The 27,873-nt window shown below is 47.5% G+C and overlaps 2 protein-coding genes across 4 annotated transcripts; one reads left to right on the top strand and one right to left on the bottom strand.

Annotated features, from left to right (window-relative positions):
- Nucleotides 1-4,421: 4,421 nt before the first annotated feature.
- CCDC65 (coiled-coil domain containing 65) lies at nucleotides 4,422-20,969 on the top strand. 2 transcript variants are annotated; one of them, XM_010385427.2, is made up of 8 exons: nucleotides 4,422-4,737; nucleotides 5,254-5,403; nucleotides 15,041-15,210; nucleotides 16,044-16,182; nucleotides 17,344-17,541; nucleotides 17,765-17,983; nucleotides 20,322-20,474; nucleotides 20,560-20,969. In XM_010385427.2, exons 3-8 carry the CDS (start codon nucleotides 15,170-15,172, stop codon nucleotides 20,833-20,835), a joined length of 1,026 nt encoding a protein of 341 aa, XP_010383729.1. In that variant the 5' UTR covers nucleotides 4,422-4,737; nucleotides 5,254-5,403; nucleotides 15,041-15,169; the 3' UTR covers nucleotides 20,836-20,969. The 2 variants fall into 2 exon arrangements, with proteins under 2 accessions (XP_010383729.1, XP_010383728.1); XM_010385426.2 differs by having other exon boundaries at nucleotides 4,422-4,759; nucleotides 5,236-5,403; nucleotides 20,560-20,968.
- A 382-nt stretch (nucleotides 20,970-21,351) lies between these two features.
- Nucleotides 21,352-26,134, bottom strand: FKBP11 (FKBP prolyl isomerase 11). 2 transcript variants are annotated; one of them, XM_010385428.2, is made up of 6 exons: nucleotides 25,182-26,134; nucleotides 24,931-24,996; nucleotides 24,446-24,533; nucleotides 24,108-24,141; nucleotides 23,188-23,258; nucleotides 21,353-21,594 (listed from the first exon to the last, which is right to left on the bottom strand). In XM_010385428.2, the coding sequence occupies exons 1-6, from the start codon at nucleotides 25,308-25,310 to the stop codon at nucleotides 21,377-21,379; spliced, it is 606 nt and encodes a 201-aa protein (XP_010383730.1). In that variant the 5' UTR covers nucleotides 25,311-26,134; the 3' UTR covers nucleotides 21,353-21,376. The 2 variants fall into 2 exon arrangements, with proteins under 2 accessions (XP_010383731.1, XP_010383730.1); XM_010385429.2 differs by lacking the exons at nucleotides 24,931-24,996; nucleotides 25,182-26,134 and adding an exon at nucleotides 24,659-24,868 and having other exon boundaries at nucleotides 21,352-21,594.
- Nucleotides 26,135-27,873: the final 1,739 nt, after the last annotated feature.

Raw genomic sequence — 27,873 nt, 5'->3', positions numbered from 1 at the left:
TAGAACAAACCAATCCAGGACTACTAATGGCCCAGAGCCTTCAGAAATGAAGCTTTGAGTCAGTCCATCAGGTAAAGAAACAGGTAAATACCTGTTAAGGTGCATGCTGAAGGCAAAGGGAATACAGGATAGTAGTAGAAAAAGGTAGCTATTAATACCAGCTTTGACCACGTGACCAGTTACGGAACCTAGGACTATGATTGTCATGAGTATTACAGGCATGTGCCACCACGTCCAGCTAATTTTGTATTTTTAGTAGCGACGGGGTTTCTCAATGTTGGTCAGGCTGGTCTCGAACTCCCGACCTTAGGTGATCTGCCCGCCTCAGCCTCCCAAAGCGCTGGGATTACAGGCGTGAGCCACTGCACCTGGCCAGTTCACTTTTTTAAAGTCTATAATTTGATGACTTTTTTTTTTTTTTGAGACTAGGTTGTTCTGTCACCTAGGCTGGAGTGCAGTGGCATGATCACAGTTCACGGCAACCTCCACCTCCTGGGTTCAGGCGATCCTCATACCTCAGCCACCCAAGTAGCTGGGACTACAGATGTGTGCCACCACACCTGGGGTAATTTTTGTGTTTTTAGTAGAGACAGGGTTTAACCATGTTGGCCAGGTTGGTCTTGAACTCCTGACCTCAAGTGATCCACCCACCTCAGCCTCCCAAAGTGCTGGGATTACAGGCATGAGCCACCACACCCAACCAGGCTTTTTATTTTTATTTTAAATTGTATTTTATTATTATTATTTTTTCGAGACAGAGTTTCGCTCTTGTTGCCCAGGCTGGAGTGCAATGGCACGATATCAGCTCATTGCAACCTCTGCCTTCCAGGTTCAAGTGATTCTCCTGCCTCAGGTTCCCGAGTAGCTGAGATTACAGGCATGCGACACCATGCCCAGCTAATTTTGTATTTTTAGTAGAGATAGGGTTTCTCCACGTTGGTCAGGCTGGTCTTGAACTCCTGACCTCAGGTGATCCACCCACCTTGGCCTCTCAAAGTGCTGGGATTACAGGTGTGAGCCACCATGCCCACGCCTGGCTACAGGGTTTCACCATGTTGGCCAGGCTGGTGATCCACCCACCTTAACCTCCCAAAGAGCTTAGATTACAGGTGTGAGCCACCATGCCCAGACTATTTTTATTTTTTACAAACAAGTTCTCGCTATGTTTCCCAGGCTGATCTTGAACTTCTGGGCTCAAGTGATCCTCCTTCCTTGGCCTCCCAAATTGCCAGGACTACAGGGGTGAGCCATGGCATCTGGCTCAATGACTTTTCAAACCAAATTCATCAACTTGTTTAATATAAATACATTTTCGAGCATTTTCAACATCGCAGTATGATCTCTCAAGCACATTTACTATATATATTTATACACATTTACTATTATACTATCTTCCTCTCCCCGCCCACAGATAATAGAAAATTGTCTTAGTTCAGGCTGCCATAACATAATACCATATACTAGGTGGCTTAAACAACAAATGTTTATTTCTCACAGCTCTGGAGCCTGGGTAGTCCAAGATCAAGGTGCTGGCAGATCTGGTGTCTGGTGAGGGCACTCTTCCTGGTTTGCACATGGCTGTCTTTCCCCAATATCCTCACAAAGCCGAGAGACAATGCTAGTCTCTTTCTCTTCTTCTAAGGACACTAATCCCATAATGGGAGCTCCACTCTCATGACCTGTCTAAACCTAAATACCTCCCAAAGGCCCCACCTAATATCATTCCATTGGGGGTTAGGATTTTCCACTGGGGGTTAGGGGGTTAGAAAGAAGGTAATCTGGCTGGGTGCGGTGGCTCACACCTGTAACCCTAGCACTTTGGGAGGCCAAGGTATATCACTTGAGGCCAGGAGTTTGAGACTAGCCTGGCCAACATGGTGAAACCCCATCTCTACTAAAAATACAAAAAATTAGCCGGGCGTGGTAGCGGGTGCCTGTAATCCCAGCTACTTGGGAAGCTGAGCTGAGGCAGCTTCACTTGAACCTGGGAGGTGCAGGTTGCAGTGAGCCGAGACTGTGTCACTGCACTTCAGCCTGGGCAACTGAGCAAGACTCAGCCAAAAAAAGAAAGAGAGAGAGAGAGAGCGAGAGAGAAAGAAAGAAGGAGAGAAAATTAAAAAAAAGAAAGAAGATAATCTACTTTCTGTCTTTATAGCTTGGCCTTTTCCAGATATTTCATATAAATGGAACCATACAATATGTAATCACTTGTGTCTGGCTTATTTCACTGAGCATAGGGTTTTCTTGGCTGGGCATGGTGGCTCACAACTGTAATCCCAGCACTTTGGGAGGCCGAGGTGGGTGGATCATGTGAGATCAGGAGTTTGAGACCAACCTGGCCAACATGGTGAAACCCCATCTCTACTAAAAATACAAAAATTAGGCAGCCTTGGTGGTGCACACCTGTAGTCCCAGCTACTCGGGAGGCTGAGGCAGGATAATTTATTGAACCCGGGAGGTGGAGGTTGAAGTGAGCTAAGATCATGCACTGCTCCAGCCTAGGTGACAGAGTGAGACTCCAGTCTAAAAAAAAAAAAAGGCCGGGCGCGGTGGCTCAAGCCTGTAATCCCAGCACTTTGGGAGGCCGAGACGGGCGGATCACGAGGTCAGGAGATCGAGACCATCCTGGCTAACACAGTGAAACCCCGTCTCTACTAAAAATACAAAAACTAGCCGGGCGAGGTGGCGGGCGCCTGTAGTCCCAGCTACTCGGGAGGCTGAGGCGGGAGAATGGCGCAAACCCGGGAGGCGGAGCTTGCAGTGAGCTGAGATCCGGCCACTGCACTCCAGTCCGGGCGACAGAGCGAGACTCCGCCTAAAAAAAAAAAAAAAAGGGGGGGGGGGTTTGTTTGTTTTGTTTTTATTGTTTCTTTTTTGAGACAGGGCTGCTCTGTCACCCAGTTGGAGTGCAATGGCTTGATTATGGCTTGACCTCTGGGGACTCAGGTGATCCTCTCACCTCAGCCTCCTGGGGTAGCTGGGACAACAGGTATGCACCACCACGCCCGGCTAACTTCTTTTGTATTTTTTGTAGAGAAGGGATTTCGCCACATTGCTCAAGCTGGTCTCGATCTCCTAGGCTAACGCAGTCCTCCTGCCTCGGCCCCCCAAAGTGCTGGGATCACAGGTGTGAGCCACAGTGCCCAACCTGCATATTCTTTTTGAGGTTCACCTACATTGTAGCTGGTATCCATAGTTTGTTCGGAATAATATTCCATTGTATGGACATAGCATATTTTGTCTACTCATTCACATGTTAATGGACATTTAGGTTGTCTCTAATTTTTCCAATTGGACTATTATGAGTGAGACAGAGAAGAAAATTCTTGTGCAAGTTTTTGTGTGTATGCATGCTTTCATTTCTCTTAGGCAGATCCCTAAGAGTGAAATTATTGGGTCACATGGTAAATTTATGTTTAACATTTTTAAAAATTGCCAAACTGTTTTCCAAAGTGGCTACACCATTTTACATTTCCACTGCCAATATATGAGGGTTCCCGTTTCTCCACATTCTCTCCAACACTTACCTTTTTTAAAAAGGTTTTTGGCCGGGCGCGGTGGCTCAAGCCTGTAATCCCAGCACTTTGGGAGGCCGAGACGGGCGGATCACAAGGTCAGGAGATCGAGACCATCCTGGCTAACACGGTGAAACCCCGTCTCTACTAAAAGATACAAAAAACTAGCCGGGCGAGGTGGCGGCGCCTGTAGTCCCAGCTACTCGGGAGGCTGAGGCAGGAGAATGGCGTAAACCCGGGAGGCGGAGCTTGCGCAGCCTGGGATTGGGGTTGGTGGCTCTGAAGGCCAGCTGGGCAGCTCTTTTCCACGATGGCTTTGCGGTTCTTGGAGGAAACATTGTGAGCGATCTCAGCACAGTAAGATTTGTTGCACAACAGCAGCACTTCCAGCTCCTTGACGTTGTGGACCAGGAACTTCCGGAAGCCACTGGGCAGCATGTGCTTTGTTTTTTTGTTGCTCCCATAACCAATGTTGGGCATCAAGATCTAGCCCTTGAACCTTCTACGAACTCTGTTGTCAACACCTCTGGGTTTCCGCCAGATACACTTAATTTTGACATATCGGTCAGACTTCTTGATTCTGTTTTTGACGATCTTGGGCTTCCCAGGGGTCTGAGGAAGGTTTATAAAAGTGCACTGAAGGGAGGTTGAGACAGGAGAATTGCTTGAACAGGGGAGGCGGAGGTTGAGTGAGCCGAAATCATGCCCAGCCTAGGCGACAGAGAGAGACTAAGTCTCAAAAAAAAAAAAAAAAAAAAAATGCACTGAGGGGACAGGTTTTTGAGAGGTAAAAGGACCCTCTCAAAAACCGACCGCGGTCCTCCACTGGAGAGGGGGCGCTCCAAGACAGGGACTCTTCTAGCCGTTGCCTCTCCATATTAGCGAGATCCTCGTTGCTAGGAGACTAGACGCGTCTTACCGTGGGAGAGCTCAGCATCGCTGATAGCCCGGGGTCTCTCTTGTGCGAGGGCTGAGATCTCAGGTCCCACAACCGCCCACAACCAGGGGCAGTTCTGGAAGGCCCCTTTCTAGGGACATTTTTCTTCTACGCTCTGTAATGCGGGTCGAGACAAGCCGAAGCTTCTTTCCCGGATCCAATCCCCAGCCCCGCCATGCCTAAGAAAGAAAAAAAGGCCAAGACGCCCCTGTCCGATGAGGAGCAGCTGCTTCTGTTTCAGCAGAAGTTGCTGGCAGAGGAGGAGATGGCCAAAAAGAAAGAGAGGCTCCTCAGCCAGTTCTTGAAGGTGATGGCGTTTTGCATTATGTCCTGCTCAACCCCATCCACCCGCTGCGCTGGCCTGTCACTGAGAAAACCTCATTTTCATCCTGACCTCCCCTCCTCCGGAAATCGTGAGACCCAGATATACTTAGATTTCAGGCAACATTGTTTGGGAGGCGGGGGTGTTCTCCGCGAAGCATGGAGGGGGTGCGTGGTATACAGCTTGGCAGTCTCTATTGAATCACAGAACTGGGACCTTAGGTCCTGTCCGCTGTCCCAGCTGTCTGGAATGCTGATATTCTCCCTGGAGATGGGTCATTACAAACAACATCCTACTCTGATGCTCCCACCCTGAAGGAAATTCACCCTTGCCCTCCCTAAATGCCATCAGGCCATTCCCATCGAAAAGGGGTAAGGTGTCAGCTGATAAATTAAGAGTGATCTTGTTTGTTGTACTGAACGGCCCTGACTTCCTGGAGGTATATTTATTCCTTCACACAGGACAAGCTGGCCAAGGAGGAACACAGCAGTGCTTTGAACCTTAATAAGATTAACACACAGTGGAGAACTGTCCTTAGGGAAGTCAAGACCAGAGAGCTTCATAAGGACATTGAGATCCTCAGCCAAACATTTGAACGAGTGGTGGACTGTAAGGACAACGTCATCAAGGTAGGCACTCTTTCCAAGGAAACCTTGAGTATGGCTTCCTGACCTCTTAATAGAATGAGCCTAGTGAATTAATCCATCTTTTTTTTTTTTTTTTTTTTTTTTTTTTTTTTTTTGAGACGGAGTCTCGCTCTGTCGCCCAGGCTGGAGTGCAGTGGCCAGATCTCAGCTCACTGTAAGCTCCGCCTCCCAGGTTCACGCCATTCTCCTGCCTCAGCCTCCCGAGTGGCTGGGACTACAGGCGCCCGCCACCTCACCCGGCTAGTTTTTTGTATTTTTTAGTAGTGACGGGGTTTCACTGTGTTTGCCAGGATGATCTCGATCTCCTGACCTCGTGATCCGCCCGTCTCGGCCTCCCAAAGTGCTGGGATTACAGGCTTGAGCCACCGCGCCCGGCCGAATTAATCCATCTTTAAGCCCTCACAAGACACAGGCTGTGAGAAAGCCAGGCTATTGGTAACAACGGTTTTCACAGAAATAAAAAATAGAATATGGGACTATCTTTCATCCCTCTCTCCCTTAGAGGAGCCACTCTCCTTGTAATCTAGTGCCCCAAACCAGCACTATCCAATAGTAGAGTTGTAAGGCACAGTAGACATCACCCAGTGCCTTGAAATGAGTCCCACACCTTCATTTCAATGTCCGAAGGCTCAGTTCCAGAGGGGAACTGACTTGCCCGAGGTCACATACCTAGTCAGTGAGAGAGCCAGGACTCCAGCCTGTGTTTATTGATTCCCACTACAGTGCTCCATTCAACCAAATTGGCCTCTTGATTCAACTTCAGTGGCCCTGGATAAGGTTGAGAAGATCTCCATGGGTAAGAGCAGTTCTGGATTTCTAAGCAATTCAATCAGCCATCCTTATGCTCCTGGGAGGTTCTTGAGTTCTTGATTCCATCTTATCTTTTCTTCTAAGGGATTTTCTGTACCCCTTTTTTTTCCTTACTTTTAATAGTCTACCTCCATTTACTGCCTTCTCCTTAGTCTGTTTATTGATTGATTGATTGAGACGGAGTCTTGCTCTGTCGTCAGGCTGGAGTGCAGTGCTGTGATCTCGGCTCAGTGCAGCCTCCACCTCCCGGGTTCAAGTGATTCTCCTGCCTCAGCCTCCCGAGTAGCTGCAACTACAGGCATGTGCCACCATGCTTGGCTAATTTTTGTATTTTTAGTAGAGATGGGGTTTCACCGTGTTGGCCAGGATGGTCTCGATATCCTGACCTCGTGATCCACCCGCCTTGGCCTCCCAAAGTGCTGGGATTACAGGTGTGAGCCACTGCGCCCAGTCAGAGTCTTTTCAATTGTAAACAAAACAAAGCCCACAGTAACAGCAAAATATACATTGCCAACATGGTATTCCCCCTCTAGAAAACACACATTTCTCTTTCATAGCCTAATCCCTGGGGAAAAAGCTCAGCAGACCTTGGGCAGCTTCCAGAGTCCTCAAATATATTAAGAGTCCTCAAATTTGCAATAACCATTATTCATTAGAAGTTCACGCCCCACCAGTTATACCTTATGGATTTTTTTCTTTTTTCGAGATGGAGTTTCACTCTTGTTGCCCAGGCTGCAGTGCAAAGGCCCGGTCTCAGCTCACTGCAACCTCTGCCTCCTGGGTTCAAGCGATTCTCCTGACTCACTCTCCTGAATAGCTGGGATTACAGGCGCCCATCACCAAGCCCAGCTTATTTTTATATTTTTAGTAGAGACAGGGTTTCACCATGTTGGCCAGGCTGGTCTGGAACTCCTGACCTTAGGTGATCCACCCACCTTAGCCTCCCAAAGTGCTGGGATTACAGATGTTAGCCACCGCGCCCAGCCCATACCTTATGGATTTTAAAGAGGCTCTTTCAGACACTTATTGGAAGTTATCAAACACTTGATAAGAACAGCAGTGTTCATTGCCTAGTGTTCCATTATTGGAATGCTAAGTTTTGGGGAGTTATGTATCTTGTACTGCTCAAGGTCATCACCAAAATCTGATTTTTCACAAAAAATATTTGCAACCTCAGGCATGAATGGGTTAAGGGAAGCTGAGTAGTTGACCAAGTTCACCCCGACACAATTAACTTCTTCCTACACAGCAGCCTCTCAGCTTATGATAACAGTTCTTGCTTAGGTAAATCACACACTGTTAATATTAACCACCTTCAGGGTCATTCCTGAGTAAGACTACACATATTAAATGTGGAAATGTTAGTGATCCTCACTATCTCTACTTCTTTACTTCCCTTTTACCCTGTATCCCACAACATCTGATTTCTACCCTTCTCTAGGAAACTGCTCAGGTAAAGGCCACAGGTTCAGAATTGTGGCTACTTTTCATCATTTAGTCTTTATCTAACCTAACCTCTCTATGGCACTGACATTCTTGGTCATGCCCTGGGTCTTGAAACTCTCCTTTGGCTTGCAAGACACCATTCTGTCATTTTTTTCTACCTCTGGGACATAAACCATTCACTCCAGTGAGTTTATCTTCCTCTCTCCATCCTCTGAACTTCAGCATTCCCCAGATTTCTGAGTCTGGCCATCTCACCCTTTAACCAGTTTTCTAGGGCCAGACAATCTTACATATTACCCTGACTTTATTTTATTTTATTTTATTTTATTTTATTTTATTTTATTTTATTTTATTTTATTTTTTGAGACAGTCTCACTTTGTTGTCCAGGCTGAAGTGCAATAGCACAATCATAGCTCACTACACTCAAGCTCCTGGGCTCAAGTGATCCTCCCACCTGAGCAGTTGGGATTACAGGCTCTCACTAGGATTGGCTAATTTTTTTGTTTGTTTGTTTTGAGACAGAGTCTCACCCTGTCGCCCAGGCTAGAATGCAGTGGTGCCATCTTTGCTCACTGCAACCTCTGCCTCCCGGGTTCAAGCAATTCTCCTGCCCCAGCCTCCCAAGTAGCTGGGATTACAGGCGCACGCCACTACGCCCAGCTAACTTTTGTATTTTTAGTAGAGACGGGGTTTCACTATATTGGTCAGGGTGGTCTCGAACTCTTGATCTTGTGATCTGCCCTCCTCGGCCTCCCAAAGTGCTGGGATTACAGGTGTGAGGCACCGCGCCCAGCTTACAATTGGCTAAATTTTAGAATTATTTTTTAATTTTTAGTAGAGACAAGGTCTCACTGTGTTGCCCAGGCTGATCCTCCCACCTCACCCTCTGGAGTAGCTGGGACCACAGGTGCACACCACCTCACCTAACAAATTTTTACATTTTTTGTAGAGATGCAGCCTCGTTACGTTGCCCATGCTGGTCTTCAACTCCTGGCCTCAAGCAGTCCTCCCACTTCGGCCTCCCAAAGTGCTAGTATTACAGGCATGAGCCACTGGGCCCAGTCCATCCTAGATTTTGCATCTATCCCTGACCTCTGTTACTAAGTGTTGTATAAGTCGTCTACTTTAAAGTAGTTTTCAAAGCTATACCCTGCTGTCCTTTTCCACTGTCCTGTGAGACCTGGGCATCATCTCTAACCTAAACTATTAGTTTCCTGTTTTCCACCCTTCACATTCAACTGCCTCTAGATTCTCTGCAGAACTACCACGATTATTATTATTATTATTAATTTTATTTTATTTTTAGACAGAGTCACCCAGGCAGGAGTGCAGTGGCACAATCTTGGCTCGCTGCAACCTCTGCCCCCTGAGTTCAAGTGATTCTCCTGCCTCAGCCTCCTGAGTAGCTGGGATTACAGGTGCATGCCACCATGTCCAGCCAATTTCTGCATTTTTAGTAGAGACGGGGTCTCGCCACATTGGTCAGGCTGGTCTCTAACTCCTGGCCTCAGGTGATCCACCTACCTCGGCCTCCCAAAGTGCTGGGATTATAGGCATGAGTACTAGGGTTATCTTTCTAAAGCAGAAATCTAATCCTGTCACTCCACTGCTTAAATCTTAGTGGTTCCCCCATCTATAGGAAAAAATCCAAACTCCTTAGTAAGAACATCAAAGCCTTTCATGATCTGGTTCCTACCTGTACTTTTTTTTTTTTTTTTTTTTTTTTTTTTGAGATGGAGTTTCGCTCTTGTTGCCCAGGCTGAGTATTACAGGCGTGAGCCACCACACCCGGCCTCTGCCCACCTGTACTTTTCATACAGCCAGCCTTGTTTCTTACCTGTGCCTTTGCATATGCTATTCCCTGTGTCTGGAATTCTCATCTCCATTTCTTCTCCAGTTGTCCTGACACACTTTCTTATCATTTTTATTTTTATTTATCTATTTTTTTTGAGATGGAGTCTCATTCTGTCTCCCAGGCTGGAGTGCAGTGGAGCGATCTCTGCTCACTGTGACCTTCGCCTCCCGGGTTCAAGCGATTCTCCTGCCTCAGCCTCCCAAGTAGCTGGGATTACAGGCACACGCCACCACGCCCTGGCTAATTTTTGTATTTTTAGTAGATACAGGGTTTCATCATGTTGGCCAGCTGGTCTTGAACTCCTGACCTCAAGTGATCTGCCCACTTCAGCCTCCCAAAATGCGAGGATTACACACCACACTGCGCTCTGCCCTTTTTTTTTTTTTTTCTGAGATGGAGTCTCATTCTTTTGCCCAGGGTGGAGTGCAGTGGTGCAATCTCTACTCACTGCAATCTCCACCTCCCAGGTTCAAGTGATCCTCCTGCCTCAGCCTCCTGAGTGGCTGGGACTACAGGTGTGCGGCACCATGCTGGCTAATTTTTGTATTTTTAGTAGAGATGGGGCTTCACCATGTTGGTCAGGTTGGTCTGGAACTACTGACCTCAGGTGATCCGCCTGCCTCAGCCTCCCAAAGTGCTGGGATTACAGGAGTGAGCCCGACCATCCTGGTAAACTTTCATTCCTCCTTCAAGAGTTGATACAAATGACATCTCTTTGGTGAAGCCTTTCCCAGTGCTTAGTCATATGTAGGCACTCAATCCTTTATATTCATTGTCACTCAATAAATCATCAACCTTATAGCAATTTCTCTGTTATGTTGTGATTTTCTATTTATGTAATTCTTCCTACGAGACTGTAAGCTCCTTTGGGAGCAATAGGCATATCTTTTTATCTCTGAATCCTCAACATCCTGCACAATGCTGGTACATAGCAGGGATTAGGTAAACATTTGCTGAGTGAGTGAATAGTCTTCCATTATCAGAACCTATTTCATAGGATCCTTTTATCATTGTAAACATATAAGGTAAAAGCTATCTCTGTGTAGAGGTCATGGTAGTTTACAGTGAGTGGACTCAAGGTGCCTGGATCATGTGGGCAATTCCATAAATGCTTTTCTGTTTAATCTTGTTTTACTTTTTTGAAGGTAGTACATTCACATTATTCAAAATCCAAAAGAAAAAAAGGTTATATAGAGAAAAGTTCCTCCCCACCAGTGCCTTCCAGGTACCCAGTGTTCCTTCCAATAATTCTAGTTTCAAAAGGAAACCTTTTTTCTTTTTTCTTTTCTTTTTTACACAAATGATCATATTATATACTATTCTGCCCCTTGGTTTTTTCACTTAATAATATATCTTGGAGGCTGGGCACGGTGGCTCATGCCTGAAATCCCAGCACTTTGGGAGGCCAATGTAGGTGGATTGCTTGAGCCTAGGAGTTCGAGATCGGCCAGGGCAACATGGTAAAACCCTGTCTCTACTAAGAATATAAAAATTAGCTGGGTGTGGTGGCATGTGCCTATAGTCCCAGCTACGGGGAGGCTGAGGTAGGAGGATCACCTGAGCCTGGGAGGCAGAGGTTGCAGTGAGCCAAGATTGTGCTCATATATATATGAGATTGTTCCATATTTTCCCATAAAGAGTTTCTAATTTTACAACTGCATAGTATTCTGTATTGCAGTTTACCACATTACTTTTTCCTCTGTATTTTTATTTGGGTAATTGGATTTAGATGCTTAGCAATGTTGCATCAAGAGGCACATATTGTCTAGCTCTCTTTTTGTGATGTTAGCAGCTGTTGATCCATTAAATCATTGGGAGATGCAAAAATGCTTATTTTTAAAATGTTTAAATTGTATTTTAGAAATGGGGATGGGGCCAGGCACAGTGGTTCATACTTGTAATCCCAACACTTTGGGAGGCTGAGGCAGGCAGATCCTTTGAGCCCAGGAGTTCGAGACCAGCCTGGGCAACATGTTGAAACCCTGTTTACAAAAAAACTTAAAAATTATCTGGGCAACGGCCGGGCGCGGTGGCTCAAGCCTGTAATCCCAGCACTTTGGGAGGCCGAGACGGGCGGATCACGAGGTCAGGAGATCGAGACCATCCTGGCTAACACGGTGAAACCCCGTCTCTACTAAAAACTACAAAAAACTAGCCGGGCGACGTGGCGGCACCTGTAGTCCCAGCTACTCGGGAGGCTGAGACAGGAGAATGGCGTGAACCCGGGAGGCGGAGCTTGCAGTGAGCTGAGATCCGGCCACAGCACTCCAGCCTGGGTGACAGAGCGAGACTCCGTCTCAAAAAAAAAAAAAAAAAAAAAAGAAAAAAAAAATTATCTGGGCATGGTAGTGTGAGCCTGTAGTCCCAGCTACTCAGGGGGCTGATGTGGAGGATCAGTTGAGCCTGGGAGATTGAGGCTGCAGTAAGCTGTGATCATGACACCTGGACCAGCCTGGATGACAGAACAAGACCCTGACTCAAAACAAAAAGAAATAGGGATGGGAGGCCGGGCACGGTGGTTCAAGCCTGTAATCCCAGCACTTTGGGAGGCCGAGACAGGCGGATCACAAGGTCAGGAGATCGAGACCATCCTGGCTAACACGGTGAAACCCCGTCTCTACTAAAAAAATACAAAAAAACTAGCCGGGACGAGGTGGCAGGCGTCTGTAGTCCCAGCTACTCGGGAGGTTGAGTCAAGAGAATGGCATGAACCTGGGAGGCGGAGCTTGCAGTGAGCTGAGATCCGGCCACTGCACTCCAGTCCGGGTGACAGAGCAAGACTCTGTCTCAAAAAAAAAAAAAAAAAAAAAAATAGAGATGGGGTCTAGATGTAGTGATCCAGTAAGGAAAAAAAAAAAAAAGAGAGAGAGAGAAAGAAATAGGGATCGGGGCCTCACTCTTGCCCAGGTTAGTCTCAAACTCTCGGCCTCAAACCCTTGCTTCAAATGATCTTCCTGCCTCAGCCTCCCAAAGATCTGGGATTACAGGTGTGAGCCACTGTGCCTGGCCTGATTTTCTAATAGTATAGTTCATTTTTTGTTCATTAGCTTGAGTATTTCTGAAAAGAGATACTTCCCCTCATTTTCTATTCAATTACTCAGAGCTATAGTTTATATAGGAAAAGCAAGATAAATGCTTGATTCTTTCTCTTGCCTTTATTTAACAGTTTTTTAAAAAATTGGTTGTCTGGTATCCTCCAGTGATAACTGATTAAAAAACAAAACAAAACAAAACAAAAAACAAACTTCTGGCTGGGCACAGTGGTTCACACTTGTAATCCCAGCACTTTAGGAGGCCGAGGCGGGTGGATCACGAGGTCAGGAGTTCAAGACCAGCCTGACTAACATGGTGAAACCCCATCTCTACTAAAAAATACAAAAAATTAGCTGAGTGTGGTGTGTAATTCCAGCTACTCTGGGAGGCTGAGGCAGGAGAATCACTTGAACCTGGGGGGCGGAGGTTGCAATGAGCCGAGATCGTGCCACTGCACTCCAGCTTGGGTGACAGAGTGAGACTCCATCTCAAAAAAATAAATAAATAAAAAATAAAAAATAAAAATAAATAAATAAATAAAAATTCATGTGCACTTGGCTTCTCACAGAATGACTGTTAGGCTCCTGGAGGGATCATCCTAAGAACAAGCATTCTAAGGGGCGGGAAGCAGAAACTGCCAGGCCAGCCAAGGGTTACCTTGGCCAGCCTGGGACTGGCACAGTGTCACTTCCACCGTATTCTATTGACCCATGTAGTCACAGGGTCTGCCCAAATTCAAGGAGCTGGAAGAAGAGACACCACCTTTTAATAGGGGAATGGCAAGGTCACATAGCAGAGAATTGTAGGATGGGAGATATTGCTGTGATTTTCTTTGGAAAATCTGCCTCAGTGAGGCACTTCATGTTGGTTCCTGGGTCCTTCTGACATGACTCTTTTGGTCTTTGATAGTTTCTTTGCTATCTTTTATGATAAGATACTCCAGGTTCTGCCGGGAGCGATGGTTCATGCCTGTAATCCCAGCACTTTGGGAGGCCGAATCAGGCGGATCACAAGGTCAGAGATCAAGACCATCCTGGCCAACATGGTGAAACCCTGTCTCTACTAAAAATGTAAAAAATTAGCTGGGCGTGGTGGCAGGTGCCTGTAGTCCCAGCTACTTGGGATGCTGAGGCAGGAATCGTTTGAACCCAGGAGGCTGAGGTTATAGTGAGCCAAGATCACACCACCACATTCCAGACTGGTGACAGAGCGAGACTCCGTCTCAAAAAAAAAAAAAGATACCCCAGGGTCAACTCATTTTCTGCATCAGACCTCAAAGCACTCATTTCTCCAAGAATCCCTGATTCCTTTCAGTGGTAGCTATATCACTGTAAATGTTAGTCATCCACAGGACACTGGCTGGCTTCATGGGGCTCCTTGCTGTCACTTTTTTTTTTTTCTTCTTCTTCTTTCAGACGGAGTCTCGCTCTCTTGCCCAGGCTGGAGTGCAGTGGCATGATCTCAGCTCACTGCAACCTCGGCCTCCTGGGTTCAAGGAATTTTCCTGCCTCAGCCTCCCGAGTAGCTGGGATTACAGGCATGCACCACCACACCCAACTAATATTTGTATTTTTATTATTTATTTATTTATTTTGAGACAGAGTCTCGCACTGTCACCCAGGCTGGAGTGCAGTGGCACAATCTCAGCTCACTGCAACCTCTGCCTCCCAGGTTTAAGCAATTCTCCTTGCCTCACACTCCCGAGTAGCTGGGATTACAGGCGCCCACCACCATGGCCGGATTTTTTTTTTTTTTTTTGTATTTTTAGTAGAGACGGGGTTTCACTATGTTGGCCAGGCTAGTCTTGAACTCTTGACCTCATGATCCACCCACCTTGTCCTCCCAAAGTGCTGGGATTACAGGCTTGTGCCACCGCGCCCGGCATTTTTGTATTTTTACTAGAGACAGGGCTTCGCCATGTTGGTCAGGCTGGTGTTGAACTCCAGATCTCGTGATCTGCCTGCCTTAGCCTCCCAAAGTGCTGGGATTACAGGTGTGAGCCACTGTGCCCGGCCTTTTTTTTTTTTTTTTTGAGACAGGGTCTTGTTCTGTCACCTAGGCTGGAGTGCAGTGGCATGATCACAGCTTACTGCAACTTTGAACTCTTGGGCTTAAGCAATCCTCCTGCCCAAGCCTTGTGAGTAGCTGGGACTATAGCCTGGGTAATTTTTACGTTTTTTGTTTTTTTGTGTGTAGAGACTGGGGGGTCTCACTGTGTTGCCCAGGCTAGCCTTGAGCTCCCAGGCTCATGTAATCCTCCCACCTTGGCTACCCAAAATGCTGGGATTACAGATGCAAGCCACCTTGCTCAGCCCTTGCCATCACTCTTGCTTTACACGAGTGAGGAGGACAACCAGCATTCTTAAAGCCAAATTGGCAGTAGGAACAAATAAAAAACTGCAAGCTGAATATATTTTTATTTTCTCACACAGATGCCATTCAGCTGGAATGGTAACTCTCTCTTTCTGGCCTAGTCTTTAGCTAAAGACCTGTCCGAAGCTGAGGAGCAGTACGCCCGTGCCCTGCGCAGCCACTTGCACAATGTTGACCAGCTTTTGGCCCTGCAGAGGCACCGGCTCAGTCTCCTGGAGGAAAGTTACAACATGGAGCTGGAAGCCCTAACCAAGGAGTTTGAGACAGAAAGGTACGGGGGCCTAAGAGAAGATGGGGAATTGAATCCAGGGGAGTGTCCAGAGTCTGTGTCAAGGAGTTGCCTGTAAGCAAGTGGCTAGTATCTTGGAGCATCCCACATTGATTATCACAGGACCCCCAGCAGAGAATATCTTGGTTCCTTTTAAACAAACTCTGGCTTAAGTTTGCAGCTCTAGCTTCCCTTTACTCACGTCAGGCCCCCTGTCTGTGTGCCTTCACCGCCCACTTTCTTTTTTCTTTCACTATTTTTTTCTTTCTTTATTATTTTTTTTATTGTGTTTTGTTTTTTCAAGACAGAGTCGCGCTCTGTCGTCCAGGCTGGAGTGCAGTGGCGCGATCTCAGCTCACTGCAACCTCTGCCTCCCAGGTTCAAGCAATTTTCCTGCCTCAGTGTCCCCAGTAGCTGGGACTACAGGTGCTTGCCACCTCACCTGGCTAAGTTATTGTTTTACTTCTTTTAATAACTCTTTTTTTTCCTTCTTTTTAAATTTAACTCCTCAAATTCCTTTTACCAACTACCCACTATCAACTATCAAAATCCTACCCATTTGGCAGGGAACAGGGATGGGAGAGAGACTTCTCACTGTAACCTTTTGTACTTTTTTGGCATCACGTGAATGTATTACCCATTCAGAAATCAAAATAAAATAACCGTATTCATTCGTTCTAGCCCTAAAAAGAATAGAGCCTTCCCTCTCTCTGTTCTCCATCAGTACCTGAGAGTTTGTACCATTCACATAGATTTATTACATACTGCTTTGAATTATCATTATTGGTCAATATCCTGTATCCCTCAGAGCAGGGACAGTGTCTTGTCTCCTACAGGAAGACAATTATTGACCAACATGAGAAAGAGATTCACTATCTGCAAGATATCTTCATGGCCATGGAGCAGAACTATATAGATTCTGAGTATGAAAGCAAGCTGGAGTTCCAGAGCATGTGGAATGATCTCAAAAACATGGTACGGAGGGAGAGTAGACAGACAAGAAGTGGAAGGAGGTGATAGAAAAATGCTCATGGAGGCTGGGAACAGTGGCTCACACCTGTAATCCCAGCACGTTGGTAGGCCAAGGCAGGAGGATCACTTGAGACTGGGAGTTCAAGACCAGCCTGGGCAACACAGGGAGACTGCCATCTCTACCTCCCCACCAAAAAAAAAAAAAAAGAAAAGAGCCAGGCGTGGTAGTGTGCGCCTATGGTCCAAGCTACTTAGGAGGCTGAGGTAGGATGATCGCTTGAGCCCAGAAGATGGAGGCTGTAGTGAACTGTGATAGCAACACTGCCCTCTAGCCTGGGTGACAGAGCGAGACCCTCTCTCAAAAAAATTAAAAAATTAAAAAATTAAAATGCTCAAGGCTACTAGAGGTAGAAGAGACCCCTTTAGCCAACACAGTGAATAAAATATCTATTGCCACTGTAGGTATCCCACAATTTGTAATTTTGTGAAAATTGGTCGGGAGGGAAGACCATTCTAAAATGTCAAGGGAATGCATTTTAGAGCTAAAAAGCACCAAGGAGATCATCTGGCTTCACCCCTGTGATTTTCAGATGAAGAAAGTAAGGCCCAATAAGTAAAATGACCTGCCAAAGTCATGCTGCTGGTCTGTGGTAGAACCAGGAGAATCTAGGTCTCCTGCCCCTTGATCCAAAGTGCTTTCCATTGTCCTCGAGGTTGCAAACTTAGCCAGCCCACAGACCTAGGTTTGGGTATGGAGTTCTTTGTTTTTATTTATCCCATAGTGTTTTATAAAATTTTTTGAATAAGCATCTTACACTTTAAAATTGGAGATTGCATAAAAACATCCAAATTTTCAGCTTCCCTTGAAAAATTTAAAGATCTGGCAACACTGGGCCACATTTCCAAATGGCAAGGCTCACGTGGAGCTCAGTGGCTGCCCCTCCTCCTCCCAAATGCAGCATTTCCTCTCCAGTTCACCACAGGCCCCACCCGGCCCACAGAATTTATTTATATCATCTGCCTGGTCTTCTGTAGGCATTTTCATTGGAGACCTCTGTACTAAACTATGCTACAAACAGTTCAAGAGGGTGAGGTTGCTGGTGGAAGTGAAAGGGCACTAATAAGGTAATTCCAAACATTTGCTATTCTGGGGTCACTTGCTAGAATTTAGAAGAGAAGCACTTTCTAAGGCTGCACCTGGAGAACATAGTAGAAGATCTGTGGAGAAAGTTCCAGGATGTACTCAAGAATTACACTGATGCCACAGAGGATCGAAAGGCTGCCTTTGAGACCCTGCAGGTGAAGGATGAGAAGAGCTCCAAAGAGATTGAAGTACATATGAAAAAAATACAGAAACTACAGGTTAGTGTATACTCACTAACCTGTGAGTTACTCACAGTGAAATACTCACTGCTTTAACTGCTCTATTATCCCCTCTTCTGCTTCCCCTTGTTTCCCCTGGGCCTCATCACTGATTGGTTGGGAAAAGATGATATGCTCTGATTTCAGTCCCCAGGCAGCCCTTTTACCTATCTCACTGAAGACCCTCATTTGGCCAAGTGTTTCCCCTAATCTGTTCCTTTAGGATGCCATAACTATTTCAAAAGGCAAGATCATGATACACAGCCGTGAGAGTGAAGATGAGAACCGGTATATCCGTAATGACAAGGAATTGGTCCTTGTACAACTGCGAAATCTTAAGGCCCAAAGGACTCAGGCCCGGGCAGCATCCCAGAAGAACTTAGTCAAACTCACCTTGGAAAGTAATGCCACCCTCAAGGCCCTGAGAAAGATTGTTGATAAGGTAACACAAGGGAGAGGAGTCAGAACAAAGTCAAGGAACTTGGCTCCCTGCAAGGTTAAAGGGATTTGGAAAGGATAGCGGAGGCTTCTTCCTGCTTCCTGGCTGAGTGGACACTTGGAATACCTTTTTTATTCCATGTTTCCTCCCCTAATACATAAATTAATTAATTTATTTACGTATTTCTACAGATGGGGTCTCACTGTGTTGCCCAGGATGGTTATGAACTCCTGGCCTCAAGCAGTCCTCTTGCCTTGGCCTCCCAAAGTGCTGGGATTAGAGGCGTGAGCCACCCTGGTGAGCCCCTTCCTACTTTTTTTTTTTTTCTTTCTGGTGATGAAGACAGGGTCTCACTCTGTCTCCCAGGCTAGAGTGCAGCGGCGCCATCTTGGCTCACTGCAACCTCTGCCTCCTTGGGCTCAAGCGTTCCTCCTGCCTCAGCCTCCCCAGTGCATGGCTAACTTTCGTATTTTTTGTAGAGAGGGGGTTTCGCCATGTTGCCCAGGCTGGCTCAAACTCCTGGCCTCAGACGATCTTCCCACCCTGGCTTTCTTTTTTTTTGTTTGTTTTTGAGACGGAGTCTCACTCTGTCGCCCAGGCTGGAGTGCAGTGGCCGGATCTCAGCTCACTGCAAGCTCCGCCTCCCAGGTTTATGCCATTCTCCTGCCTCAGCCTCCCGAGTAGCTGGGAGTACAGGCGCCCGCCACCTCGCCCGGCTAGTGTTTTGTATTTTTTTGTAAAGACGGGGTTTCACCGTGTTAGCCAGGATGGTCTCAATCTCCTGACCTCGTGATCTGCCCGTTTCAGTCTCCCAAAGTGCTGGGATTACAGGCTTGAGCCACCGCGCCCGGCCCACCCTGGCTTTCTAAAACACTAGGATTACAGGCATGAGCCACTGCATCGAGCCACCTCTTACATTTTAATTAATTAATTATTATTATTATTTTTGAGATGAAGTCTTACTCTGTTGCCCTGGCTGGAGTGAAGTGGCATGATCTTGGCTCGCTGCAACCTTCACCTCCCCAGTTCAAGCAATTCTCCTGCCTCAGCCTCCTGAGTAGCTGAGATAACAGGTGTGCACCACCACACCCAGCTAATTTTTGTATTTTCAGTGGAGACAGGGTTTCACCATGTTGGCCAGGATGTTCTCCAACTCCTGACCTCAGCGATCCACCCACCTTGGCTTCCCAAGTGCTGGGATTACAGATGTAAGCCACCACGTCTGGTCTACATTTTAAATTGAAATGAATTGGCCAGACGTGGTGGCTCATGCCTGTAATCCCAGCACTTTGGGAGGCCAAGGTGGGAGGATTGCTTGAGCCCAAGAGTTTGAGACCACCCTGGGCAACATAGGAAGAGCCCATCTCTACAAAAAAAAAAAAAAAAAAAAAAAAAGCTGGGCATAGTGGCACACGCCTGTGAGCCCAGATACTTGGGAAGCTGAGATGGGAGGATCACTTGAGCCTGGGACATCGAGGCTGTAGTGAGCCATGACTGCACCACTGCACCCCAGCCTGGGTGACAGAGTAAGACCCTGTCTCAAAAAAAAAAAAAAAAAAAAAAAAAAAAGACAGAAAAGAAAAAAGAAATGAATTAATAATGAAAGAGTTTTTGGCTGGGCACGGTGGCTGACACCTGTAATCCCAACACTTTGGGAGGCCAAGGCAGGCAGATCACCTGAGGTTGGGAGTTTGAGACCAGCCTGACCAACATGGAGAAATTCCATCTCTACTAAAAATACAAAATTAGCTCGGCATGGTGGCGCATGCCTGTAATCCCAGCTACTCGGGAAGCTGAGGAAGAAGAATCGCTCGAACCCTGGAGACAGAAGTTGCAGTGTGCCAAGACTGCACCACTGCACTCCAGCCTGGGCAACAATAGTGAAACTCTGTCATTAAAGAAATGAATTAATAATGAATGAATGATTTTTTTTTTTTTTTTTTTTTGAGACAGGGTCTCACTCAGTTGCCCAGGCTGGAGTGTGGTGGCACCATCTCGTCTCACTCCAGCCTCTACCTCCTGGGCTCAAGTGATTCTTCCACCTCAGCCTCCCCAGTCGCTGAGACTGTAGGCATGTGCCACCACGCCTGGCTTTTACAAAATTTTTTGTAGAGATAGGATCTTCCTATGTTTCCCAGGCTATGAATTAATTTTACAATAAGAATAGAAAATACTTGGAATAGTGTGTGTTACATGGTAACCTCTATTTGCTATATGTATTTATTGCTATTGTTTCCCACTTGGATGAGTAGCTTACCTGGGTTCAAACAGGGGAATCAACTCCACTAGCTTCCCTCTCCACTCCCTTTCCTAATATAAACTCTCTTCCTGCTTCAAATAGGGTGAAAAGATCCTTAAACTTGCTGAAATATGTAGGAAATTTGAAACTGAGGAAGAAAAAGTGCTGCCTTTTTATTCATCAGTATTGACTCCTAAGGAGCAGGAGGGGATTGAGGAGAATAATTTAGAAGAGCTTACTGAGGAGCTCGCCAAGGTAAAGGCTGGGGGATGGTGGGGCATTGGGCACCATTTGCTAGTGGGTCTCGCTGCACACCTTATCCCTGCAACTCCACTCCCAGGTGATGGTGGACTACACAGGAATGGAGAATTTCTGGAAAAGGTACAACAAAGTGAAACTGGAGCAACTGAGCCTCCAACACAGACGAGCCCAGCTGCTAGATATCAATGGAAAGCTGCGGGAGATGCTGAAGCAGTACTTGGATGGCATCTCAGTGAGTGACGAAGTGCTGAGCCAGCTCAACCCACTCTTTATAGTCAACTATCAAAGCAATTTACCCCAGCCCTTGTCCATACCTACAGCCCATCCAGGTGATAAACAACATCCAACCACTTAAAATATAATTGAAGCAGCCCACGTGATCTTCCACAACCTGTGATCTAAGGAAAAAAATCTTTCAACTCCTATAGATTTTTTTTTTTTTTTTGAGAGATGTAGGGATGTTACTATTAAAAATTTCCATGGAGTTTATGAGCTCCTTGTATCTTTTCCATATTGAACAGAGCAGTCCTCTTTGAGGACACTAGGAACACTGTGGTCCCAGGGAATAGAGAGAAGAGCTAGGCAACTACCAGGAGGCTCACTGCTCAATTAAGCATCCCTCCTCAGAATCAGGGCGCCATGAAAGCCAAAACCCATACCTTAAGGACTTAGAGATCCTATGGAAAGACTCAAGACCAGATCCTTAAAGTCAGTTAGGACAGCAAGAAGAGGCCAGGGGAAGAGGTGATCCAGGGCCTACAACCACCCCCATGCCAGGCAAGATGCAACTAAGAATGCTTTTTTCCTCAGCCCTTTACCTCATTCCCACTTTCAAAGGCAGTCTCAGAAAGTATCAGATGAAGAATGCAAAGAAGTTTTTTAGAATTTATTATTTATTATTTCTTTTTGCTCTTGTTTCGTTTCTCTTCCTTGAGCTTCTTTTTGGAGACTTTGGGTCTGTTGGCCTTTCTGTATAGGTGATATCCAATGAGGCCCAGGAGGGCTGGCACCATGGCCATCCCTACCAGAGGCAAAATGCCCTTCACCAGCTTTAGCCAGTAGTTGGCTCGGATTAGTGCAATCAGCTCCACGTCATACTGCACCACTGCATCCGCTGGAGAGGCAGAGGGGTGGAGAGGGTTAGACTCTCAGTGCATTTTATCCAGGGCTCAGAATCTGAATGAAAATAGGGAGGGTAGGCCACAGCAAAGCCAACAACTATGAAGCTGACAAGATTTAAATGTGGGGTTGAATTCCTTTAGACAAGAGTAGAGGAGGATTATGAGCAGAGTTCAGTGATAGTCATGTTGACACGTGTGGCTTGGGTCCAGTGACAAGTCTTTGAATGCAGGAAAACTTTCTGTGCATATGAAATGTAAGACTCTTCTCCATTTGTAAGTGGGAGAACCCTCTATACTAACTACTAACTTATTGTATTTCCAAATAACCACATAGATAGAGTCTTTGTAGGGCTGAAATTAAATGGATTTAAACTAGACTTTAAAAAATCAACCAACCAATGAGCACATTCAACGTGATTATGAGATAACAGGAGTTTCAGCATAAGAACTGAAGAGGAAGAAGGATGAGGATGCTGCTTAAGAAGTAAAGGGGCAGGTGGAACAGAAATGAGTGGGCGGAAGAGGTGCAAATAAGCAGCACTGGGAATGGGGAGGTATAGGGCTTTGGGTAAAAGAGTTTCTCCTTGGTTGCCCTACCCTCCTTCCAGGCCTTTCTCTAAGCTGGAACTAGAATAAAAATTATGAGCCCAGCCAGGTGCGGTGGCTCATGCCTGTAATCCCAGCACTTTGGGAAGCCAAGGCAGGCAGATCACCTGAGGTTGAGAGTTTGAGATCAGCCTGACCAACATGGAGAAGCCCCATCTCTACTAAAAATACAAAATTAGCTGGGCGTGGTGGCACATGCCTGTAATCCCAGCTACTCGTGAGGCTGAGGCAGGAGAATCGCTTGAACCTAGGAGACAGAGGTTGTGGTGAGTGAAGATTGCGCCACTGCACTCCAGCCTGAGCAACAAGAATGAAACTCCGTCTCAAAAAAAAAAAAAAAAAAAAGAAGAAGAAGAAGAATTACGAGCCCAATACTCTGTGGAGTACAACACATTTTAGCTAATAGAACATTTGTTAGAACGGAAAGCAAAAGATATGCATTTTGGGAAATCTGTCCATCTCAACCCTTCAAAAATAGACATCGGCAGTGACCTATGATGGCTTTTAAAGTTATGGGGTAGACTTGGCTTTAACAGTTGCTTTTTGTTTTGTTTTGAATTACTTGACTGTGATTATTTTCACTATCTCTTCCCTGATGGAGGCTGAAAGGAAGGGCGGGGGGCGGCTGTACAGCTGACACAGCGTAGAGTTGTAGAAAAGGGCAGGAAAGAAGCCCAGTGTTCTGGGAAAGGTGGTGGCACAGGCAGCAGACCCATGTGGCCCAAGCAGTTCTCTTCCCTAACAAGTTACTGGCTGCTAGAGGTCACGCCAGGTGGCCTCATCAGGTTATTTGTCTTTAGTCCCTGTTGGTGATATGAGGAAGAAAAAAGTAGCCCTGGAGATAGAGGCCCCAGGCACTCCGGTCTGTCTAAACAAACTTGGTCTGGACCTTCTCAAGCATGAGACAAAGTATATAGCTCCTTACAGCTCTTAGGGACTGGGTATTTTGATGGCCTGAGAGATAGGCCTAGTCAGATTACCTGGGACAGATGGTGGAAATCCTCGTTTTCCATAGGCCAAGTGAGAAGGAATGATTGCCCTTCGCTTCTCTCTGAGGGAAGGAATGTCAGTCACAGCCAGAGGCAGGAGAGGTAGGCCAGCAGCCTCAGTCCAGCTGAAGCTCCTCCAGCAAAACCCTCTGGATCTTCACACCCAAAACACGAACTTTTCCACCTGAACACCAAACAGGCTGGCCAGCAAAGGTGTCCATCTCCCCATATGCCTCAACTCCCCAACAAAAGCAACAGCACAAGAGGCACAGAGGCTTTGGATGTCCTCAGGGTTCCCACCTGACCTGGACCTGTCCAGTGGGAAGCAGGGTCCTTTATTCCACATTCTCCTGCTTTTTCTTCTTCTTTTTTTTTTTTGAGACAGAGTCTTGCTCTATCGCCCAGGCTGGAGTGCAGTGGCCGGATCTTAGCTCACTGCAAGCTCAGCCTCCCAGGTTCACGCCATTCTTCTGCCTCAGCCTCCCAAGTAGCTGGGACTACAGGCGCCCGCCACCTCGCCCGGCTAATTTTTTGGTTTTTTTTTTGAGACGGAGTCTTGCTCTGTGGCGGGCTGGAGTGCAGTGGCCGGATCTCAGCTCACTGCAAGCTCCGCCTCCCGGGTTTACGCCATTCTCCTGCCTCAGCCTCCAGAGTAGCTGGGCCTACAGGTGCCCGCCACCTCGCCCGGCTAGTTTTTTGTATTTTTAGTAGAGACGGGGTTTCACCGTGTTAGCCAGGATGGTCTCGATCTCCTGACCTCGTGATCCACCCGTCTCGGCCTCCCAAAGTGCTGGGATTACAGGCTTGAGCCACCGCGCCCAGCCTCCTGCTTCTTAAGGAGCGAGGACGGCAGAGAAAACCTCTTCCCATGCAAAGAGGGTACCCAGGCCCACCCCTGCCCAGATACTCACCCCACACACATGTCTAGAAGACTCTGCTCCAGACCTTGAGGAAGAAGACACAACTGAACTGGAAGCTATCCACCTTCCCCAAATCCCATGACATGAACAACAAAGTCTTCCTCCTCCATCCTCAATAGTTCTTGCCCCCAGTTCTTAAATCTCTGGCTTCCAATAGGGTATGGGACAAGTGGAGTATTAGAAGTGAGGTTTGAACCTCAGAAGGTAACTGGTAGAGCCCTAGGGTCTTACTGATTTCAGGGGGAATTTCCAGGGCAGCTTTGGAGCTGAAGAAGCTAAGAAAGGGCTTAGGTTGTGAAGAGGTAGAATGGGAGGCACAGGTCACATACCTGGAATCACCTGCTTTTGGCCAAGTTCTATAACCAGAGGGTCTCTGGTCAGGGAGGTGTCAATAATACGTCCATCTACCAAGCTTCCCTGGGGGGAGAGAGCATCAAGAGCATACACCTAGCACCCTCTCCCTCCCAGCAGGCGCGCAACACACACCTGGACCGCTGGGCGGCGGCAGCCCCCTTTCAGCGGCAGCCTAGCCTTCCCCTTACCGCTGTAAGGAACAGGAAGCCCCAGAGGGCTGACGCTTCTCGGAGATCTCTCCACCCTGCACTTCTCCGTGCCAGGTAGGAACTGGCAGAAAAGCAAGGAGGAAAAAGAGGCACGGAAGAGCAACGCCTCTCCCCTCGCCACATGCTCTATGACCCCTGAGCCCCGAGTTTCTTCTCCCGAACCGCTTGCCACGTGTCCAAGCCAAAGCTGACGTGTTTCAGCAGGGCGCCACCCCCTCCCAGGCCCCGCCCCGGCCCCCCAGACCCCTCACCGTGTAGTGTATGTGGAGCGTGTCTCCAAAAGCAGCTGGCTCGGCACATGGTTCGAGGGGCTCCACCTACGATCGGACTACAGGGGTCACGGATGCTCTGCCAAAGATCCCGTTCTCGCTTCTAGACCCGGCACCACCCCCAACTCAGTTCCCGCACTTCCTCCCTTCCCGGCTCCCAGATTCCTTGAGATCCCTGTGTTACCCCACAAGGCTCGGCCCACAGGTGCTGAGGTTCGGGACTATCTCCTCACCAGGGTCTCCACTTGGAGGGTCCGGACGGGACTTTCAGTTTCGAACCCAGCCTCAGCCTGGCACACCGCTGCACTGAGCAGCAGCAGCAGCAGCAGATAGAGCAGGAGGAGTGAGGGGCGCAGGGCCATGACTGGGCGCGGGGCAGGGAGCCGGGGCACCAGGACAGGCTGTTCGGGTGGCGGCAGCTAGGACAGCGTTCCCGCAGCGCCCAGGCCAGACTGGACGGGACGGGGCGGGTCGCGATGCTAGAGCTCCTCCTCCTGCAGCCCTTCCTCCACCTTGTCCCCACCTCCGAAAGGGAGGAGGCCGAGGGGCGCCCTCTGTACCCTCCAAGATCCAGAAGGCGCAGGTTCTGACCCGTCCGTTAGACGTTCTGTCCTATAACGTGGGTTGGGCCAAATAATAGCACCAATTTACGATTACCTACTGTGTGTCAGGAGCTAGTCTCTAATCCTCAAAACCAACCTAAAAGGTCGGCATAATTGTTTCCATTTTACAGATAAGGCACAGGGTGCTCAGGATGTGCCCAAGGTCATCAGGCTAGGTGGTGACACAGACAGGATTCAAACCCAGGACTGCCCGAGTCCAATGTGGTTGCTGTCTGCTCTTTCCTCTAAGTTATGTCTCCTTGTGGCTATCCTGGCAGTGTCTGGCTGGCCGACCCCACCCAGACAGTTGTCTCATTCCTCTCCCACCTCCAACTACTTCAGCCTGAATTTCTGGAGGTTATAGATCCAAATATCCGAAAGAGGGCAGGGAGCTGTCCTATCCCTATCCTTTGAAAAGCTAGCTGAAAAGAGCAAGGAGCTGTTTTCCTGTAAGAACAGGGTAAACCCCTGATCTTTTCCTCTGGTGCTACTACTTCCTTTCTCCTTTCATCAACAAACTTCTCAAAGGGCAGCACACATAACCCCTTTATGTTTGTGTAAAGACTTCACTTTTTTTTTTTTTTTTTTTTTTTTTGAGACGGAGTCTCGCTCTGTCCCCCAGGCTGGAGTGCAGTGGCGCGATCTCGGCCCACTGCAAGCTCCGCCTCCCGGGTTCACGCCATTCTCCTGCCTCAGCCTCCCGAGTAGCTGGGACTATAGGCGCCCACCACCACGCCCAGCTAATCTTTTGCATTTTTATAGAGAGGGGGTTTCACCATGTTAGCCAGGATGGTCTCGATCTCCTGACCTCGTGATCCGCCCACCTCGGCCTCCCAAAGTGCTGAGATTACAGGGGTGAGCCACTGCGCCCGGCCGACTTCACATTTTTTTTTTTTTTTTTGAGATGGAGTCTCACTGTGTGGCCCAGGCTGGAGTGCAGTGGAGTGATTTCCACTCACTGCAACCACCGCCTCCCAGGTTCAAGCGATTCTCCTGCCTTAGCCTCCCAAGTAGCTGGGATTACAGGCGCCCGCCACCATGCCTGGCTAATTTTTGTATTTTTAGTAGATAAGGGTTTCACCATGTTGGCCAGGCTGGTCTCAAAATCCTGATCTTGGTGATCCGCCTGCCTCAGTCTCTCAAAGGGCTGGGATTACAGGCTTGAGCCACCACGCCTGGCCAGACTTCACTTTTTTTTTTTTTTTTTTTTTGAGGAGGAGGAGTTTTGCTCTTGTTGCCCAGGCTGGAGTGCAATGGTGTGATCTCGGTTCACCACAACCTCTAACTCCCGGGTTCAAGCAATTCTCCTGCCTCAGCCTCCCGAGTAGCTGGGATTACAGGCATGCACCACCACGCCTGGCTAATTTTGTATTTTTAGTAAAGACAGGGTTTCACCACGTCGGTCAGGCTGGTCTCAAATTCCCAACCTCAGGTGATCCACCCGCCTCGGCCTTCCAAAATGCTGGGATGCAGGTGTGAGCCACCATGCCCAGTCCACTTTTTAAAAGTTTGTTGTTGTTGTTTTGAGACAGTTTCACTCCTGTCGCCCAGGCTGGAGTGCAATGGCATGATCTTGGCTCACTGCAACCTCCACCTCCCGGGTTCAAGCGATTCTCCTTTCTCAGCCTCCCAAGTAGCTGGGATTATAGGCACCCACCACCACGCCTGGCTAATTTTTGTATTTTTAGTACATGGGGTTTCGCCATGTTGGCCAGACTGCTCTCAAACTCCTGACCTCATGATGCGGCTGCCTAAGCCTTCCCAAAGTGCTGGGATTACAGGCGTTGAGCCAATGCGCCCGGCCAATAGTCTTAACTGCACTCATTCTTCCAACCCATCTGTAACAACCCAGACTTCCTCCCTATCTCCTGTTTCTGTTAGTGGCTCTGCTACCAGCATTCATTCTTCTTTCATCTCCCACATCCAACGGGTCTACTCTGGATTCTCCTTCCACAGTCTCTCCAGCTCCTCCCTTCTATTCCCATAGCTACAACCCTCCCACCTCAGGATAAGAAGCCTCATTATCTCTCATTTGTATTGTTTAAAAAAAAAAAAAAGTCCCCTCAGCAGGAGGGAATTTCTAGGGGTGATGAAATGCTCTATATTTTCAGAGGGATGTGGGTTACATGGGTGTATGCATTTGTCAGAACTTATCAAACTGTATACTTACGATCTGTGCATTTCACTGTTTGCAAATTACATATCAAAATATTTTTTAAGTTAAACAAAAAAACCACAAAACTACATCTCCAAGTCTCCCTTAAAGCTGGATATGGCTAAGTTCTGGCCAAGAGAACATAAACGAAGTGTTGGAAGTATTGTC

The sequence above is a fragment of the Rhinopithecus roxellana genome, chromosome 10 (assembly GCF_007565055.1).
Source record: "Rhinopithecus roxellana isolate Shanxi Qingling chromosome 10, ASM756505v1, whole genome shotgun sequence".
Taxonomy (NCBI): Eukaryota; Metazoa; Chordata; class Mammalia; order Primates; family Cercopithecidae; genus Rhinopithecus; species Rhinopithecus roxellana.
The sequence above is the reverse complement of the archived record's forward strand: the minus strand, read 5'-3'. Positions and strand labels throughout refer to the sequence as shown.

Excerpts from the sequence above, each read along its gene's own strand:
- CCDC65 (XM_010385426.2), top strand. The coding sequence starts at position 4,628 with ATGCCTAAGAAAGAAAAAAAGGCCAAGACGCCCCTGTCCGATGAGGAG. Across the intron at positions 16,183-17,343 it reads GGAATGATCTCAAAAACATG|AATTTAGAAGAGAAGCACTT; the intron begins GTACGGAGGGAG and ends GTCACTTGCTAG. Across the intron at positions 17,542-17,764 it reads AAAAAATACAGAAACTACAG|GATGCCATAACTATTTCAAA; the intron begins GTTAGTGTATAC and ends CTGTTCCTTTAG.
- FKBP11 (XM_010385428.2), bottom strand. The coding sequence starts at position 25,310 with ATGGCCCTGCGCCCCTCACTCCTCCTGCTCTATCTGCTGCTGCTGCTG. Across the intron at positions 24,997-25,181 it reads CCCTCCAAGTGGAGACCCTG|GTGGAGCCCCTCGAACCATG; the intron begins GTGAGGAGATAG and ends GTCCGATCGTAG. Across the intron at positions 21,595-23,187 it reads ATTTCCACCATCTGTCCCAG|CGGATGCAGTGGTGCAGTAT; the intron begins GTAATCTGACTA and ends CTGCCTCTCCAG.